The 20,376-nt window shown below is 39.6% G+C and overlaps 1 protein-coding gene across 1 annotated transcript in view; it reads left to right on the forward strand.

Moving 5' to 3' along the window:
• The window catches only part of AFG1L (AFG1 like ATPase), a 75,687-nt gene extending 55,795 nt beyond the window's left edge, over nucleotides 1-19,892 (forward strand). Inside the window, exons 11-13 of the mRNA XM_056856200.1 lie at nucleotides 9,451-9,591; nucleotides 17,184-17,297; nucleotides 19,724-19,892. Of these exons, the coding sequence (XP_056712178.1) occupies nucleotides 9,451-9,591; nucleotides 17,184-17,297; nucleotides 19,724-19,861 (393 nt within the window). The 3' untranslated portion in view covers nucleotides 19,862-19,892. The remainder of the gene's footprint in view (nucleotides 1-9,450; nucleotides 9,592-17,183; nucleotides 17,298-19,723) is intronic.
• The last annotated feature ends 484 nt before the right edge of the window (nucleotides 19,893-20,376 follow it).

Consider the following 20,376-nt stretch of genomic DNA (forward strand, 5'->3'; position numbering starts at 1 on the left):
TTCATCAGATGCCTCTAATGAGGTGAACCCTGGCTCATGAAAATTATGCTGGAATAAATATTGTTAGACTTTAAGGTATCATTGAACTTCTGTTCTGTTTTGCTGGATCAGACCAGTGGGCTATCGGGCTGGCAAATTCTAAGCAACGTTTTCTGTATTGCTGCTATGGCATATACTGCTGATGAGTCCTGGTTTTTGTTTTTTAGTCTTACTGAAGAGATCAAGGTGAGACTTCAGTTCAGGTCTCTTGCAACTGAAGGACATACGTGGTGTGTAGGTTTTATATGTACTCCAAATCCATGTGTACATAATGCAGCTTTTCCACAACACATTCACCCTCTAACTCTGATTTTATAGGCAGGCATTTCCATGGCTCATTTAGAACCAACCTGAAAACAAGTGCTCTTATAACAAATGCACTGGTGCAAGGTCATTTCTCTTGACAACAGAAATGTACAGTAAAAGGGTAGCATGTAGTTATTGCCTTATGTGGTATCACTAACAACTTGATCCTGTGTATTTGTACTTGGAGAAAATTCCTGCTGAATTCTTTGGGTCCTACTAGTGTTGTAGATTACAGACTTAATTTTAAATGTGACAAAAATTATTTTAATTAAATTATTCAGGCCCCAGAAACTTTCAGAGAGAGAGATTTAACTGATACTTCTGTGTTGAAGACAATTAGCTATACTTGCAGACTGTGAGACAGTAAATATTCATAATTTCTTCAACAATTAAAATATTTTGGAATGGGAATATAGGTCTTTTATTATTAGCTAATTCAAGGCAACTGTATATTCTAGGATTTTTAATCTATGACCACCCAATCAATGTGTACACAGAGGCTTTAATATAAATATACAGAGCCCCAAAATAAGAATTTTACAATCAACAACCTTGTACAGATTTCAGTTATTTCATTTGAGCAGCTGTGTATGTTTGTTTTGAGGCATTGCAAGTTGAACTCTGGATTGTAACCAGTCTTAATAATAAAGTATTTTTAGTTTTTTCCAGTTCACTACTTTTTGTGGAAAAGTTAAATCTGTATATGTTCTCTGCAAACGTTATACAAAAATTTACGTACACGGCTCCAAATTATAAACTTGTTGATATTGAAATATTATATTTTGATCTCTACTTTTTATCTAAGGTTCTAGATGCTAAGTAGCAAATGATAGAAGTTCTACTAAACATTCTAGACTAATTATATAGTTTCTTTTCATACACAGCCCTGAATGTGTATAGAAAGTCACTTCACTTCTGTTTTTTCCTTCAGTCCATTAATATAAGGTCAAAGCTTGAATCAGTATATGAAGGAAATCAGTACTGACCTAAAGTGTAGATGTAGTATGGTTCGGTTCTTATTGTATTGGGATATTTCTATTATCAACATTTCCTGACTCCTCTTTACAAATGTTAGCGTGGTTATCATGGCAAATACTGCCCTCTGATGGTAGTAAGTGACTTTTTAAGGTAATTAAGATTGTTTACAGTCAATTACCTGTAGCAGCAGGACCAATTTGTTCCTTACCAATAGCCATAATGCAGTGGTAGTAGCTTGATAACAGAAAAAAAATGTACTGGAGACATACTGTGGAAGCAAAAGCCTATTCATTCTGTTTTCCTAATTGCAGCTGCTTCCTCTAGTAGTAAATTTCAGCCTGGAAGAAAACTTTTTTTTTCTTTTAAAAAGAAAAGAACTGAATTGAACTTCAAATATTGATTTAAAACGTTTAATATATCCTATAAAAGGTTTGCAGGCATGCACCAGTGTTTTGTGTTAGATGGACACTATCCAAGAGCTGCCCTGACCGGGATGGCCGAGCTAGCCCGATCTCATCAGATCTTGGAAACTCAGCAGTGTCGGCCCTAGTTCTTACATAGATAGGAAGTTCAGGGTTTCTGAGCAGAGGCAGGCAGTATCAAACCACCTCTGAATATCTCTTGACTCAAAAATCCTACAGGGTCACCATAAGTCGGCTGTGACTTGAATGCACTTTCCGCCACAACATCCAAGAGCTGCCTGTGCTGACCATACCAAAACTTATAGACCCCTGTTGCAGTAGTACAGTGTTGGTTTGGAAGCTTTTTCTTTTCCATTTCTAGGATATACTTGAAGAACTGGGGTCTGGTTTATACAGTGAAAATTGGCTCTGTGAGATGAATCTGGAACCATGTATAGTCATGTATGTTCTTACAACTGCATGGAGAATATAGTGGGTGAATCAGCCCATTCATAGTCAGCCATAATGACCCATCAGCTATTTCCACAATTACAGGAGCACTTTCATCAGCTGCTACAGTCTTGAAAATGATTATTTTGTCACTGGCTGTATCCATAGGCAGGTTGTTTAATCTGTTGCATTCTCCTCTTTGGTCATAATGTAGGGATGCTTCATGTATCCTGAATCACACAGTACTAACAGTATATCAGTTAGTTACCAGTGTAATTGTTGTAGGCAGTGATTAGACCTGTTTTGAAAAAACTCACCCTGAGTCCTACAAGGTCAGAAAATTTCTAGTGAGTCCCCAATCTTCCATTCTTAGGCAAGGTGCTAAAGTGGGTTGTTACTTCTGAGCTCCAGGAGCTCTTGGAAGAAACTGGTTTCTGGACCCATTTCAATATGGCTTCAGGTCCGGATTTGGAACAGAGGCTGCTATGGTCTCCTTGGTTGATGATCTCTATCAAGAACTAAATGGGGAATGTGACCCTGGTAGTTCTACTGGCTCTCTAAGTGGCCTTCAGTACTATCAAGCACAGTATCCTACTGAGCTGCCTCAGCACTGGGACTAAGGGGCACTGTGTTACAGTGGTTCGAGTACTATCTGGGGGGTCAGTGTCAGAAGGTAGATGGGGGATTCCTCCTCTGCCCCATGGCCATTGGCCTGTGGGATGCCACAGGGTTCCATCTTATCTCCATGCTATTTAATAACTATATGAAGCTACTGGGAGAGGTCATCAAGAGATATTGGCTGTGATGTCTCCATATGCAGATGATACCTGATCTACCTTTATTTTCTACTTAATTCTGAGGATGCTGTTGATGTTCTAAACCAGTTCTTGGAGTCAATAATGGGCTGGACGAGGGTGAACAAACTGAAACTTAATCCTGACAAGACAGAGGATTTCTGAGTTAGTAGAAAGACAAACCAGGACTAAAGGTCTCTCCTGTGTTGGATGGAATTATACTCCCCTTGAAAAGCTGGGTTTGCAACTTGGGAGTGCTGCTTGACCCAACAGCCACCTTAGAAAACCAGGTGGCCGTGATAGCTCGGAATGCTTTTGCCCAGCTTCAGCTGGTGTGTCAACTGTGTCCTTTCCTGGTTCAGTCAGATCTAGCCACCATGACCCGATGTAAGCACTTGTCCCCGTGGTAATCCCACAAACAGCATCCACAGACGAGGAGTCCAAAAGAGAGCTGATTTATTGGAAAACATACAGGTTTGCAGGGCTACAGGTAAATTGGCACGAATGGAAATGGGAGCACAGTGCAGGGCCTATAAGGGAAAGTACTAGTCACAACGGGTCATGGCGCCCCCCCCCCTCTAACGAGGAGCCGTTCCCATGGGAGATAGCTCTGGAACAGGAATTCAGCAGTTAGCAAGTTCGACCTTGAGAGGCACCTGGTGGAATCGAAACTAAAACATTCTCAGTCTGACAGGCTGCTGAGAGCAGTGGAAAGCAGGCCTGACACCCATGTCATGAAATGTGCTCTACTTGGAACTGCCCTTGGAGAGTGTTCGGAAGCTGCAGCTAGTGCAGAATGTTGTGGCTAGACTGCCAGTAAGGACCTGGTACCAGGAGCATATGATCCCGAAACTACAACAGTTACACTGGTTACTGATATGCTCCCGAGCCCAGTTCTAGGTGTTGGTTTTATCCTTTGAAGACCTACATGGCTTGGACCGGGGTATCTGAAATACCATCTTCTCCCATACATTCCTGCCCAGGAATTAAGATCTCGGGGAGAGGCCCTCCTGACTGTCCCACCAACCAAAACTCATCTGGTGGGCATACTAGAGAGGGCCTTTTCAGTGGCAGCTCCATGATTATGGAACAGCCACCCAAAGAGGTGTGCCTAGCCCCTCCTGTTGATCTTCAGAAGGCAGTTGAAGACTGTTTTATTCAGGACTGCATTTAACTGATTTAGTCTTTATTTATTGGCAGTCCTAATTGGAGTTTTGGATTGTGATCTTTTATATGTTTTTATAATTGTTGTTTTATTCATATTGTTTTTTATTGGGTTTTCATAATCGTTTCATTTATATTGTAAGCCGCCTTGAGTTCCCCAAGGGAGCTAATAAAAGTTTTAAACAAACAAAACAAACAACTTTAGCTAAGTTACTGATAAAACTTCACTGGGGTCACTTTGTACCCCAGGTAAGTTTTTGATGGAAGACCTAGGGTAGCGAACAAGGGCTGTGGTACAAAGCTCTAAATGACAAAATAACTGACTTTAACAGCAGTAATAATAGACATATTAATTTGGCAGTGAAGTGAGTGGACGGTTCAGTCAAAAAGATTAACAGCTTGGTAGGCCTATCTTATAAATAAATTAATTTTGTACCAGAGTTACTACAATAACATTCTACCTCTAAATATCACACATTAGTAATAGAAATCCAGTGTTTTGCTGTCATGCATTTTTATGTGAAAGCAAAAAAAAAATCAAAATAATAATCAAAAAGCACATTCATTTATTGCAAAGGTTGATATTGAGATGCCTGTAGCCTGACTGTGAGGACCTAGTTCCCCACAGACTGGTTTAAAAGTTACTCCTTTTCAGGGTGCTTTGAGAACTGTAGCTATGAAGAGGGATTAAGGTGTTTTTGTCTTTTAAATAGAAAATCCTTAGTATCACACCAAATGGCAGTTCCCAAAGGGTCATGGAAAACCATGACAATTCAAGTGATATAAATTGCAAATTTAAAATAGAAGTGTGTTGTATAAATGGGAATGGAGCAACCAGAAATTTTGGTTTGTTTTGATCAGAGTGAGGAAAGAGAGAGGATGGGGAATGGGATTGCTTTTGATCTGAACAGTACAAGAAAAGAGAAAAGATGGAGAATGAGATTGGTATGGGGGTAGGGAATATAAGTGTTAGTGAAGTGGGATTTTTGGTTGTTCCAGTTTTAACTACCAAAAACCCACTAATTTACTACAATAATTATTAAGTGCAGGGCTAAAGAATGTCATTATGAGAAGTAGGAGTTTTACCAGATAATCTTGTTTGAAACTTGAGGTGGAATAACATGCTCAAAGATGGTGCTTGCTGAAGTGCCATTGAGTATTCAAATCAAGCAAATCAGTTATTCATAGAGCAAGCTATGTGACTTTAGAATAATTATTTCCTCAAAAGTGGCATTGTGTTGAGGCATGTGGGCTGTTATTGACTGATATAGAAACATTACTCACTTCATAAACCTTACATTTCACAATACATAATTGTAATCATTGTATGACCCAGACTCCCTGTTGTCTCATACTAATCGATCTTTGATACAAAGCAACACCATGGACTCTAGATAAGCTTCAGTGGCTCATTCAGTAAAATAAAAACCATTTTCCAATAGGATGAAATGTTGTTTCATAGTAAACAGTGTCAGTAACTGGAAACTGTGGTTTATTCTCTCTCCTCCCCCCCCCCCAACTACAAAGTGCATCACTCAAACCCTGGTGGTGGTGGAAAGTGCCGTCAGGTCACGGCCAACTTATGGCACTCCCCATAGGGCTTTCAGGGCAAGAGATGAGCAGAAGTGGTTTGCCATTGCCTGCCTCTGCATAGCAACCTTAGACTTTCTTGGTGGTCTTCCATCCAATTACTAACCAGGGCAGACCCTGCTTAGCTTTCAAGATCTGTTGATATTGGGCTAACCTGGTACCTGAAGATAAAGTCATCAGTGGCATGGCTAGGAAGAGCGTCAGGCACTGGAGGGCTGCTGCCAGTCAGAATAGACAATAAGGCAGCTTCTTGTGTTCATAGGACCAAGCTGGATCCCGAACTTTGCCAAGTTTGTTTTTTCACATTTATAGCATATTGGCTTTATACAGCCCACTTGGATTTGAGAAATTCGGTCTCTTTTCTTCTTTTAAAGCATGTTATTTAAAAAGATTCAAGTTGTTTGGCTCATTTTTACATTTTAGAGTCCCTTGGTGTTGAGAGTCCTGGCGCAAAGAAATCTCATTGTCTGTGAAGACACAAAGGTTGTGTTGCCAACAACAGGCTGCAAGTATCCAGTTCTATATATCCTTAGCAGATGTGCCCAACACCCTCACAATGCCTGCAAAAGAACATCAGCTGTGTGGTGGGCAGCTGGCAATGCTGAAGTGATGCTCTTGAGAAGCTCTTGGGGCAGGGCACATGTTTTCTTACTGGAGGGTCTAATTCAGTGGTACTAGATATTTTCCAAAAGAATGAAACAGAGAACCTCTGGTCACAGTGCACCTGTTCTGTTCTGCAGAGACAACAATATTTGGTCACAAAGCCAGTTCAGAAAAGGCAGTAAGGTTAAGGTAGAGGGGAAAGACCATACTGGTTTCCCAACAAGTCTGGGTAAATTGAGGAGCAATATTTTCGTTATATAATCTTGTTCCTCTCTTGTGACACACTGGGGTCATGGAGGTCCCCAATACAGCAAACATACCAAATTCATCTGCCACTGAGTTTTCATAGTTTAAAAGTATTTATTTAGTATTAAAACATTTATACCTCGCCTTTCCTTATGGTTCAAAGCAGCTTACAATAATAATTAAAAACATTTTCAGTTAAAACCAAAATAAAGTAACAAACCCCAAATCCCTCTCTCCCTTCCTCCTTATTTACTGTCTGTCACCACTCTCAGCCTGCTACATCATTCCACTTGATGCACACACCCTGACCTGTAGAATCTTACACATGCATCCAGTAACAACCTAGATGAGTGAATGGGCTATTGCAGGCCCAGCAACAAAGAGATACCTTTAGCATTACCTTGTACATACTGCTTTTCAAAGGAGTCAGTCCCCATGTTCAGCTTCTGTAGTTGTCAAGTGTGGAGAAATCAAATGATATGTATGGACTTGCAAACAAATGCATAAGCATCCAACTTTCTTGTTCAGGATTCAATTTGTTATTGATAGCAATCCTAAACAGGTGGACTCAAAATCCTACCAAAGTCTATTCAGTGGGGCGTATTACCAGGAGAGTGTTCTTAGGACTATATCATCTACTTTCTTGCAATTTGTAATAGGTGATTAGTCTGTCTTTTTCAAACAGTCCTTTGCTCAAGGTGTGTTACCATAACACATTAAACGGAATTATCTTTTTATGCATTGGAAGTACCTCCCTCTTTGTGTTTTCTTTATTTAAGTAAAAAGTTTATATCCCAACTGCCCAAAGGCAGCTGACAATAAATATGTCCATGCATCAATAATTACATTAAAAAACAAAACAAAAAACCACTAGCCTAGAATATCAAAGGGAGAGAAAAGGCCCCAGTAACAGTGACAGACGTATCCTAAAACAGCTGCAGAATGCCCTCTTAAAATAAGACTTTACATCTCTTTTTAAAAACTGGTAGATGTGGCACCCTCCTGACTTCCTCAGAAGTAACAACAGAAAAAAAAACCTGATGATGACCAGGAGTTGCCTGGGGGCAGGAGATGATCAGAACAGCATGATTGGTACATGGGGAGAGATGGTGCTTCAGATATGTGGTGCCTAGATCATGTAAGAGGTTTCAGGAAAGAACCAGTACTTTAAATTGAGACCAGAAACAAAAGGGCAGCCAACAGAGTTGTTTAAGAACAGATGTAATGTGTTCATATCAGCTTGTCCCAGACAACCGATAAATGTTTCTGAGTTGTCTTTCAGGGCAGCCCCACTAGAGTATCTTACCATAGTCCCATTTCAAGGTAACAGTAGAATTGATTAGTATAACTAGCTTGTCTCAATCCAGAAGGAAAAAAAGAATGTATGGGCTAGATGCAATTAAACGAAGGCACTCTTGATAGTAGTACCAACCTGTTTCTCTAAACAGTATATAGGCCTTGCTCCACTGAGCATAGGTTTAAGCCTTCCTCCAGCTTTCCTCTGTCTAAAGTGGTCCTTCTTGTGGAAGAGACATTTAAGCTGAGGGAAGGCTTCTTAAACTGGAGGAAGGCTTCACACTTCGCTTAACAGAGTGGTAGGATTTGGGCCATTAGCTCCAAAAACAAAGCCTTCGCTCTCAGTCTATTTTATGACAGCTAATCTATAGGACTATTACATTCCCAAATGTGTCATGATGTACTGAGTGATCCGTCCATCATCTTCGATTTTGTATGTTGTAACTGCTATTTAATTTCAGTTAAATCAGTTGGGTGTTAGATTGGATACATTCAGGAACTCCTCTTCCACAGACATACATTTCATTCCAGTTTATAGAGATAGTATGAATAACATGTGTATTCTTGCATGATATCTCCTCAGCTATAACAAAGCAGTAGTTGGAGCTTCAGTTAATTAGCTATACATACTCTAATTATTTTCTGATTAAAACTGCTTGCATTTTGTTGCATTTATATAGCTATTGGAACAGTCCATTTATTTTTGCTACTGTGTCATTTTTTGGAAATTATATTTTATTTAAAAAGTACAGCAGCATGCCATATATGACTCAATGGGAATGTATGAACAATTAAATGATATATCAACAATTACAGCAACTCAAGAAAGAAAGAAAAAATTATTCCAAATATTAAGAACCACAAAACTTAATATCACAATAACCAAGGCTTGCACGCCAAAGAACCCCCTAAGTTTCCTTATACCCTTTTAAGTTGAGCAATCAAAGCTTAAAAAGAAAACTATACCATTGGAAGGAAGGAAGGAAGGAAGGAAGGAAGGAAGGAAGGAAGGAAGGAAGGAAAGAAAGAAAGAAAGAAAGAAAGAAAGAAAGAAAGAAAGAAAGAAAGAAAGAAAGAAAGAAAGAAAGAAAGAAAGAAAGAAAGAAAGAAAGAAAGAAAGAAAATATTATCTGTGTCATTTTGTTTTTGTGCCAGGAAGATTTTATCTCCACAGTTCCACAGCTAGAAAAATAGATAGGAGAACCATCTAGAAAGTGAAAGACTTGAGGATAGCACTTTTTATCGTGATTCCTTTTTTCTTCTTAGCTGTATCTGTACAGTGTTGTGTTTTCTGTTTTTTTTATTTTTATGTATATGTTATGATCTATTGGAAAATTATCAGGGAATAGTAAAATCCTCATATTGTTGATGCTGCCACAAATTACATGTTGATTAACTGGTAGAACATAAAGCTGAGCTTAATCATCGCCTTGCGGGAATAATTTCTTTAACTCAGACTTTTAACCACAAAATAGGACAAGTAGCTATGTTCCATCGCAGTATGATGTTGGCATTTCAAACTGTGGTGTGGTTCCCATCTTTTAATTTTTTTTATTTATCACATTTCCTGTTTTCTGTTGCAGCCACTTGGTGCCAGTGATTATTTGGAAATAGCCACACACTTTGACTTGGTCTTCATTCGTCACATTCCTCTGCTTACAATGGCAAAAAGGACTCCTGCTCGGCGCTTCATTACTCTCATTGATACGCTTTACGACAAAAAGGTGAGCACTCTGTAGATTCTTACAGGTTTAATGCATTTAAACTATTCTAGAGGACAGCTACCAAGAGAAGAGTCATATTTCAGCAGCAGCAGCAGCAAGAGGAGAAGGAGGAGAAAGAGAAGAAGAACAACAACTCAAACTGGCTTACAATCACCTTCCCTTCCCCACAACAGACACCCTGTGAGGTGGGTGAGGCAGAGAGTGTGACTTGCCCAAGGTCACCCAGCTGGCTTCGTGTGTAGGAGCGGGGAAACAAATCCAGTTCACCAGATTAGCCTCCGCCGCTCATGTGGAGGAGTGGGGAATCAAACCCGGTTCTCCAGATCAGACTCCACCGCTCCAAACCACTGCTCTTAACCACTACACCCCACTGGCTCTGGGTCATTTTATTTATTAATTGCTTTTGTCTGCTGCTGTCTAGCTACCACGTATGTGATGCGCAATTCACAGAACCATTTCACTACATTTACACAGAGAAATCACTGAAGTTGCAGCATTGTGAGTAGTGTACCATAGTCACAAGTCATAGTCATCAGAGGTTGAACTGTGTCCTCAGGTCAACTCTCATCTGTACCCTGAACTTACTTAGGTAAGCCACTGTCTTGGCTTCAGCTCACCTCCATCTGAAATAGGTGCAAAATAATACTCTCTTACCTTACTGGGTTGTTGTAAGCATTACAAAATAAAGGAAACTGCATATGCTGTTGGCATGAAAAGCATTTGTTTTCTTTCTATAGACCTCTTTATGCATTACATTTTGTAGGCATGCCATTAAAAATATAAAGTGTGAATGCACTCAAGAGGTGAGATGAGGGAAAAAATTAATGTAAAGCAAAGGAAATGAAAGTCTAGTTAATATTATGGAAGCAGAGTAGCACATAGATGGTTCTTGATATAGAAAATGTTGAGCTTGGGAGCAGCAGGTGACCATACTTGAAGAGTAATTTCCCAACCTAGAGCTGGCAACCCTATTAATCACTGTTACTACCTCATGGAGAGACAATGATTCACCTAACATTTTTCTGTCCTCGTCTATCATTTGAGGAATTTTCAGATGTCTCAAAAATTATCTGTCATTCTGTGGTTGCTCTGACTTGTACAGTTTAAAAAAAAAGCTGTCTGAAAGGAGGAAAAGATATTGAAAGGATGAGGAGAGTTAGGTATCAAGATTTCAAGTATTGAGAAATATGTCCATGTACAAAGATCACTCCAATGTTGTTCAAAGTTTTACATAAAAGTTAACATAAAAGTTCATCCATGCTGACTGAGAGTGAAGTGTTTTAGTGAAGAAACCAACAAACACAGAGATTAGTCAGGCCTCATCCTGTATATCTATATATATGGTGGTAGCATGAATGGTGAAGCAGTATTGAATTCCCTTCCCTAATCGCTTGGGGGAGTATCTGGGTGAGGGTGAAGCGGGTCAGTGCCTTTCAGTTGACTATGCTCTTAGAATTGACCCCTTCCTGAGAAGTGGTATGTTATCTTATTCAGTTAGTCACCTACTAAGCAGGACTCAATTTAATCACAAAAGTATGTCTTTTTATTTAATAGCTTCAATGTAATATATGTGTATATGCAAGTATTACAAAGTCTTTAAAGTATTAAAAGTGTATACAAGAATACAAGCAAGTTCTACATACTAGTAAGTTTTAAAATCCAATACTTAAAATATAACAGTTACAGAAGTCTGATTTAGTTAAAAGAATCTGATTCTCACTATCTAGAATAGCATATAAGTAAGTAGTTCATACATACCAAGCCAATATCTTCTGAGATTCTCTTAGTCCGAAGACTTAGGGAGATCTATCTTTCAACCCTTTTCCTGCCTGCATTTATACTGTCCAGTATCAACTACATATGACTTGGTTTCCACTCTACTGCAAGTCAACTTCAGCTGAATACTATCTGCATACTCCCATATAAGGAGTTCCTCTTCCAGCAGGATTATCTGCTGTCATAGCAAAATACTGAACAGTCAATACAAGATTCAGCTATTTTAGCTAATCTATACATTTATAATATTTCATTTAACAAACATCTTCATATTCTAAGGAACGTGGTAAAAATGAGTATATTCTTAATATTCTACCAAACCTCTAACTTGTATAAATCTTAAAACAGTATTACATTCATATAACATCCATTAGGTAATGTTATTGGCAATGTTTCACCATAGAGTAGTCTTCTGCTGTTCAGAAGAAAACCACTTATTCAGAAGAAAACCAGTTAGGTCACACTAACGTAGAAGTTACCAAGAGCTGAATGGCAACTACAAAGCATTTCCTCTGATATCATACTTGGCACAATATAAGACTAATTCCTTTGTTTATTTTGCTCCATTCACTTCAGCTCTTCACTTACAACTGAAGGTTAACTAATAAGGCATTAGTAACTGTTTGGCATTCTTCCAAGTCACTTAACTTCCAACCCACTTCACAGTGTCAGCAGAAATGCTTTTGTGAAGGAAAAAGATTTCAAACCTCTTTCAGCTTAAATGGAATGGAAAGGCAAGCCCAGGCTTGTCTTAAAGGCTTTTAAATGGCTTTAAATGAAAGCTATGATTTTACATAGGGTAATTCTGTCTATGTATAATACTAACACATCAGTCCATATGTTCCATATGTTAAAGGCTGTAACAAGGGGTGGTTGATGAAGGAACTGGGCTGCCCTGTCTGGTGTTGTCTCAGAGAAAAAGAGTGGGGACTTGGTGTTTATGTGAGTTGTGTGTTCAGTGCCATCAAGTTGTTTCTGACTCATGGCGACCCTATGAATCAGAGTCCTCCAAAATGTCTCATCCTTAACAGCCTTGCTCAGATATTGCAAACTGAGGGCCGTGTCTTCCTTTATAGAGTCAATCCATCTCTTGTTGGGTCTTCCTCTTTTCCTGCTGCCTTCAACTTTTACTAGCATGATTGCCTTTCCAGTGACTCTTGTCTTCTCATAATGTCACCAAAGTATGACAGCCTCAGTTTAGTCATTTTAGCTTCTAGGGTCATTTCAGGCTTGATTTGATCTGTAACCCATTAATTTGTTTTTTTGGCAGTCCACAGTATCCGTAACACTCTCCTCCAACACTCCATTTTCAAAGGAATCTACTTTCTTCCTATCAGCTTTCACACCCATACATAGTAATATAGCATGAATTAACTTGATCTTGGTTGCGGGTGACACATCTTTACACTTAAGAATCTTTTCTAGCTCCTTCATGGCTGCCCTTCCCTGTCTTAATTTCCGTCTGATTCCTTGGCTGCAGTCTACCTTTTGGTCGATGTTGGAGCCAAGGAATAGAAAGTCTTGAACAATTTTAATTTTCTCATTGTCAACCTTAAAGTTGACTAATTCTCCTATAGTCATTACTTTTGTGTTCTTGATGCTCAGCTGTAGACCTGCTTTGGCACTTTCTCCTCTAACTTTCAGCAGTAGTCGTTTCAAGTCTTTTCTATTTTCTGCCAGTAACGTAGTATCATTGGCATATCTCAAATTGTTAATGTTCCTCCCCCCAATATTCACTCCACCTTCATCTAAATCTAATACACCTTTCTTTTAAACCAGCCATAGCTTTTCGTGACCCACACAGTCAAAAGCTTTGCTGTAATCTATGAAACACATGCTTGTTTGATTTGGTGTTTATGAGGAAGTATGGTATGTGAAGTCTCCCATCTAAAGATACAAAGAAACCGTCGGAGGAAAAAGTTTTTAGAGAAAACTTTGGAAACTAGATTCAAAGCTGATACAAGTGAGATCACACTGACTAGAAAAGGAGGTTAGAGATGGAAGCAGACCTCATAAAATTAGAGACTAAACAGCTGGTGAACCTGTGAGTGCCTAACCTATCTGGACTCTGAATGGGGAAAGAAGGGGGATCTCTGATGGGAATGTTGAAGGAAAGAGGGGTCACAGTTTATTAACTCACATAGCTAGGGGCTTACCAGCTCTCCCTCCCAATTCAGAAATTTATGGTTTACTGTATAATCTCTTATCATCTCTGCTTCCATCTCTAACCTCCTTTTCCAGTCAGTGTGATCTCACTTGTATCAGCTTTGAATCTAGTTTCCAAAGTTTTCTCTAAAAACTTTTTCTTCCGACGGTTTCTTTGTATCTTTAGATGGGAGACTTCACATACCATACTTCCTCTGATGTCAACTTCACTGGCTTCCCAAAATGTTTCATCCAAGATTCCCTTTTGTATGTTTATCTTAAAAATTCAGTAAATTCCAGTTGCTTGAGGGTTCTGTAGGTAGCTGCTGAGAGGAAACTCTTGAAAACCATTTGGTTCATCTTAAGATGTTGTACTCCTTCTGAGAGTTTTAAAGACAGCTGTCATATTCTCCCTTTGCAATAAGAAATAAAAGGGTTGCACCAGTAACAGGAAATAAAAATAAGGCCAAGGCCAATGGTGCAAAATAGGTAAAAAGATTTATTACTCAGAATAAAAATATCCTACGCATTTCACCCAAGGGGCTTCTTCAGGGGAATCTGTAGTTATTGCAGTAGTCTTCTTTTGTACAGCACCTAAATGCACTAACTCCCCAAATGATTGCCAGTCATGATCATTTTCACAGTGCACCAACCAGCGAAGTGTTAATGGATTTGTCTCAAAATGATATTAATTTCTGAAGAAACAGCCACCCTGCTTCAGTCCAGGTTGTGCGACCTCTAATGAAATCGTAATGATAAACGCAGCACTTAACTTGGATTTGCAAAGGTTTTCCAATCATGGAAGCCAAATCAGCAATATTAAAACAACTAAAAAAGGCTCTTTAAAAAAAGCAGTGGAAGACATTACGCTTCACCCAATGTGTGATTATAGGTACACACTTAAATATTTATGCAATTAGGAAATATCGATTGAGATTAAACTTTCTCAAGAATGTCTTGGCAAAGAATTCCACAAAAAACTCTCTAATTCATCAAGATCCTGGGGGCCAATTTTCATAATCATTTTTAAGCTCTTTAAATTCTTAGAGGTGACTCATTGGTTGTGGTGGGTCCTGGTGACTTTCCTCAGCAATCTAACAACACTGTTTTCTACCTCATCCAAATTTATGCAATGTAGTTATGATTGTGCTATCATTGTATGAGAGTTGCATGCCCTGTTAGCTAGTGCTTGTGACCTTGCTAGGCATGAGTGTGATAAACCTGCTCCCCTCCAAATCTGCCTCATTTTGTAAATATTTTTAGAAGTTGCATTGTTCTGAATCTTTATAAAGGTCAAGGTAGTCCCCTGTGAAACCATATCACTAAAATTCAGGCATATTTATGTAACCCTCCAGCAGGACCTTCCTGTCTTACACAGCCAATGTCCTACATTTTGGGGGAAAGTTTTGCTTTCCTTACATTGCGTTCCTAAAGAGAGTTACACCAGTCTAAGCCCATTCATTTCAATGTGGTCTAAAAACAACAACTCCACAAACATTGTACTGTTGAAGAAAGTGCCAGGCTGATACCAGACCAGAAAGTTTCCATATCTTAACAAGGAGATTTTTCCTCTTTCAGCCCCACCCCTGCCTGAAACAAGAAGTAGGATCCAAAGTAGGCTTACCAGGTCCTGTTGGTCCATGGGCGGGAAGTTTTTTGGAGAGTGCGGTGTGCGCGCATGCCTGGCACGATGCGCCTGTGCGTCTACGTCACTTGCGGTTTACTCGGAAGTGATGCGGATGCTCTCAATCTCTAGCCGAAGTTGCTAGAGTGTCCACGTCGCTTCTGGGTAAACCCTGAAGCGACGTAGGCTCGTTGTGCGTGTGCACATGCACGCAGTACCCGCCGGCCCTCAGCTGGTTGGCGGGCAGCCCGGTGGATTGGCAGTATTTTACCCGCCACAACCAGGCACTTGGCAACCCTAATCCAAAGTATAGTGAGCAGAGGAAAGCTCATGAAAGGGGACTTTCCCATGTACCTCCCCTTTCTGCAGCCCAATGAGGCCCCTAAAATTTTGCTGCTGAGGGGCTGGGAGCTCTGCAGACCATATGGGCACTTGAAGTGGGAGGGAGGAAAAGTCGGTAAAAATCACATTCCATCCATGGTGGTGTCCGTCCACTAATACCAGCAAAATAGCATTTTTGGATTCAACCCCATGTAGGCACCAAAATGTACAGTGCAGTCCTTGCACCTTTGTAAGCCAATGGGCTTCAATGAGAAAGGTGTAACTCTGCTCAGGATTCATTGCTAGTTACAGGATTATTGCCTTTTAACTCAAGGTTAGAGGCAAACCTCCTTCTTTTGTCTGGCAGCCCCAAGAAGACTCTCATTTCTCTCTTCTCACCAAAACTTCTGCATCCTTTCTAGAAGGGGAATCACTCCTCTTTTATTCCTTGTCATAAGCTTTCTCCTATATCTGCAAAAACTTTCCAGGAGATCCCAATAATTTCTGTTACCAGAGTCTTCTGTAACTTTTTTCTGTGTACTCAGTTGTGAGTCCCCTTTTCTCACTTAGGACACCAGTCTACTTATCAACATATATATTTTCCCCAGGGTAACTGGGTTTCCAGCTGAAGTCGAACCTGGGAATATTGATTTCACAACAGCGTGCCACTGGGGAGGCAGATTGAAGTTACCACCTGAACTTAAACAGAGTGCAAATTAGATATTTTTCACCATCACTATAAATTTTACAAAGATTTCTTGTAGAATGAGGAGTCAATTAACTACATTCATTATTAGTTGTACTTAGTTACAGGAAATCTGTATATCCATACATATTACTACTGTGGTATAGTGGTTAGGAGCGGTGGACTCTAATCTGGAGAACCAGGTTGGTTTCCCCACTCCTGCACATGAAGCCAGCTGGGTGACCTTGGGCTAGTCACAGTTCTCTGAACTCAGCCCCACCTACCTCACAAGGTGTCTGTTGTGGGGAGAGGAAGGGAAGGAGATTGTAAGCCAGTCTGATTTTCCTTTAAAAAGGTAGAGAAAGACGGCATATAAAAACCAACCCTCCTCCTCCTCCTCCTCCTCCTTCTGTTTTCCAGGTGCTGCAGGGCTCTCCTACCCTTCTCCTTCCCCAAGTGATTTTGAACTCCTTTCCCAAGAACATTTGTCTGTCTCCCTCTATAATTGTCTTCTGCCAGCGGGCACAGACTTTTTGGGTTTTTTGGCGTTCCCTCACTACCTCTGACTAGCCCTGCTCCCTCTTTATGTGTTTTTATTATGTTTAATGTAATTATTTTAAATATTGTATTTTACATTGTTTTACATATTTTATATATTTTTATATTTAAAATCCTTTTAAACATCTGAAATGTTTTAGTGTTTTGTTTTAAGGTTTGACACTTTGAAGATCCTGAATTGAGTGGGAAAGTGGCATAGAAATACTGTAAATAAATAAAAATAAATATAACTCTATTAGTATTGAATTGGCATACTTAGATGTAGATTTTTCTGTTGAATGGTGGAAAGACATTTACTATATGAAGGTTGGGGGCCTACCTTGAACTTAGTTAATTATATGAATGACCAAGTATGTCTTTTCCCTACAGAAATAATATATTTAGTATAACAGTTTGTCACAGTTGAATTTAATTACTCTAGATTTACATGACCAGTCTAATATTTTAAAATAGCTTTTGAAACAAAATTTCCCTTTCTTCCAGGTACGCGTCATTTGTTCTGCATCAGCCCCACTTCAGAGTATATTTCTTGAAGAACTCCATGATAGTGGCCAGGACGAAAGTAGGATACTGATGGATGATTTGGGGTTAAGCCAGGTAAGCACTATGAACATTAGGGCCTTTGTTGCAAAAGGGTATAATTGGCTTTGCTGATAGTATTGGCACTATTGTAAAAACAAAAACAAAAAAGTAAGCATTTAATGGGTCATTTTCTTGCTTTCTGGCAGGATCAACATAGCACCTTTTCTGCTATTATAATTTAACATAATGCTATTCATAATTAGTGAAACGGTAGGTGAGTTACAATCAATTCAATACAATTCAAGGGATACTTCATACCTTTATAGTGCATAGGTTTCTAATATACTAAGAATACTGGCTTGGATCCTAGACACTGGAGCAGAGCTGCACTGCATAAATACCAATTTCCTGCTTCCCACCTCTTACTGCAGTTTTCTATAACCTCCAGAATTGTGCTCTCATAGGTCAGTGGCTGCCCAGGAACACTGTGGGGAGGTCAAGGGGAGCTGCAGTGAGAGGAGAGAAACTGCAAACATTGCCCTCCCACTCTTCCACAAGCCTCATGCCAACGTCAGACTAGTGCTTAATACAAATTATTCTAATTCAGTGGCCTACACAAGGTAGTAGGTTTCTACATTACAGATCTTTTGTTCAGTTACTAGCTAATAGAATATAGAGGTGGTAGAAGTGTCCCTTTTGCTCTGGATTCGTACACTATAATGTATAATACACAGGATATTTATACAGAGCAAGAGAGTCTCTGCCATTTTTGGCAAACTATTACCAGAGTTTGTCCAGTAAAACTAGTACTGTATAATTAACCTATACTTTGGTATATCTTTTGAAGCAAGACACAGCTGATTAGAACTATAGATTGAACAATTTTTGAGTGTACCTGTCCCATGAGAATCCGTACTATCTTTTTGTTGCTGATGTCTTTGTATGTGCTGCTAATGCATTGTAGGCTTTGTCAATCTTTTATTCCCTCCTAAAAATGCCATTAATCCCATGATGAAATTATCAGATTAGTGTAAGGCAGTGGTTCCCAAAGTGGGCAGTACCACACCCTGGGGGGGGTGGGATTACCTTGGGGGGCACTAAGAGGCAAGGGGGCAGCAGGGGGGCAGCAGGGGGGCACTTCAACTATGTTGTTCACTAATTTACAATAGATCAAGCTATGGCACCATGCTGGCAAATTTGGTGAAACTATCAGAATTTTTTTCCAGATTTGAAGAGCTGGTACCACTGGATCAAGTTCATCAGTTTTGTGGAATAGATTTCAACTAAAAAGTTTTAATTTGACTTTGAATAGATGTCCAGTTAATTGTTACGGTTTTGAAATTTTATTGCTGTTATCTTCTTTAGTGAGTCATGCAAACCCCTATTTTGAATAATGCTTTTTATAGGATAGGGTAGTGGGGTGCTGGGGTTGAGTTTGTGGAACCAAGGGGGGGTGGCCCGAAAGGTTTGGGAACCACTGGTGTAAGGGAACCATCATGTTTTTAGTTAGCAAGCCAACACAAATTCAAAAGCCTCCAGAACCTATACTCTCCAGTCCAAACATAGACATTCTTCATATGTCTCAGTTCCATGTTGGTTTTGCTGTGAGGCGGAATGGAAAATTTACCTTGAGGTGAAAGGAAAATAGTTTTGTGAATCTATGCTCCCAAGTAGGTAATTTCTTTGCACTTTAGAAGGACTACATTTCTATGACCATAAGGTATGTCAGACGTAAGTGTCTCTGAAAAATGCCGCCAGTGTCTACGTTGTGCAGCAGTTTTGCACAAAATTGTGATGTTCACAAGTGGATGGTAGAAGATGGGACTGGATTTGTATTCATCCCATTGACCTTTTGGCCCCATAAAGTCATAGTAGTATACAAATGTATGTACCTAATATTTAGTAGCAACATTCCCACTACCAACAAAAGATGTGCCAGTAGTTGTAGCTTTGAGAATGCCAGGCTTGCTTGCCCATCACAGGGAGTGAACAACTTGTATAGATAATACTGTTTTGAGGCACAGAAATGATAACTTCAGAGTCCTCCAAAACAACCATCACCAACGTGGGCTGTTCAATTTACAAAATGTTTTAAAATAGTAAAAATCACACAAAGCAAACCCTTTCCCCAGTTTCAGACTTCATATTTTTAAATGGTAAGGGGCAGCTCAAAAAGACTATTTAAAATAAAAAGATTTTTGTGTGTCACAGGCAGCTGCCTAAGAGCAAACATCACACAAAATTGCCTGTGTTACAAAAAAGAAAAAATCCCTGTTAGATCATTTAGAGAACAATGCCCAGAATAGTAAGTGCAGCTTTTGGGTTCTCTGAGGTTTCATGACCTGGCAGAATGCTAAGTACAAAAGGGGAGGAAAATGATGTTTCAGGGCATGTTGGAATAACCCAAAAATCTCTCTTAAACTCTGTTGAAAAAAATTCCGAGTTCTTTTTTTATCACTTCCTACATTGTTTGTTTCTTTTGTCGCTCTCTCTCTCTCTAGGATTCTGCTAAAGCACTCTCTATGTTTACGGGAGAAGAGGAGATTTTTGCTTTTCAGCGTACCATCTCACGACTCACCGAAATGCAGGCTGAACAGTACTGGAAAGAAGGGGACAGGAGCAAGAAGAGCCTATTGTAGCTTGAACGGCTACAGTGTCAATAAACAAGCATGACAAAGAAAAGTTCTAGCTCAAACAGAAAACATTTCTGATACTGCATCCTCTGTTGTTGCACTTCAACATTAAAAATGCAAGAGTTTGGGAAACAAAGGTGAAGAGGGTCTACTTGCTAGGACACTCCAGTGGGGGGCAGCTTTACGCCTTTTTTATACAAAATTTATTTTTCCAACCTATAGTGAAGTCTTTATCGAAGTGCTCTTCAGTCTATGAACTGTATGGAGCAAATGGGAAGAATGCAAACTGGCCGCCCCTCTGCAGCCTGTGCAAAGGTACAGGTTGTACAAGCCAAAGACCCAGGCCTGAAAGTCCAAAGGTGTGTCCGATCACTCTCAGTGTTTTACAGATGCTAAGCGTGAGGTATAAAATTGCAGGTCCTGTTTGATCCCTTTGAATTATTCTGATTTTGTTCTTCCCGTCACCCACTGAAGTTTCAAAACTTCCATATCCCATAACATATTGTTGTAACTGGCTTCGC

The sequence above is a fragment of the Euleptes europaea genome, chromosome 10, assembly GCF_029931775.1.
Source record: "Euleptes europaea isolate rEulEur1 chromosome 10, rEulEur1.hap1, whole genome shotgun sequence".
NCBI lineage: Eukaryota > Metazoa > Chordata > Lepidosauria > Squamata > Sphaerodactylidae > Euleptes > Euleptes europaea.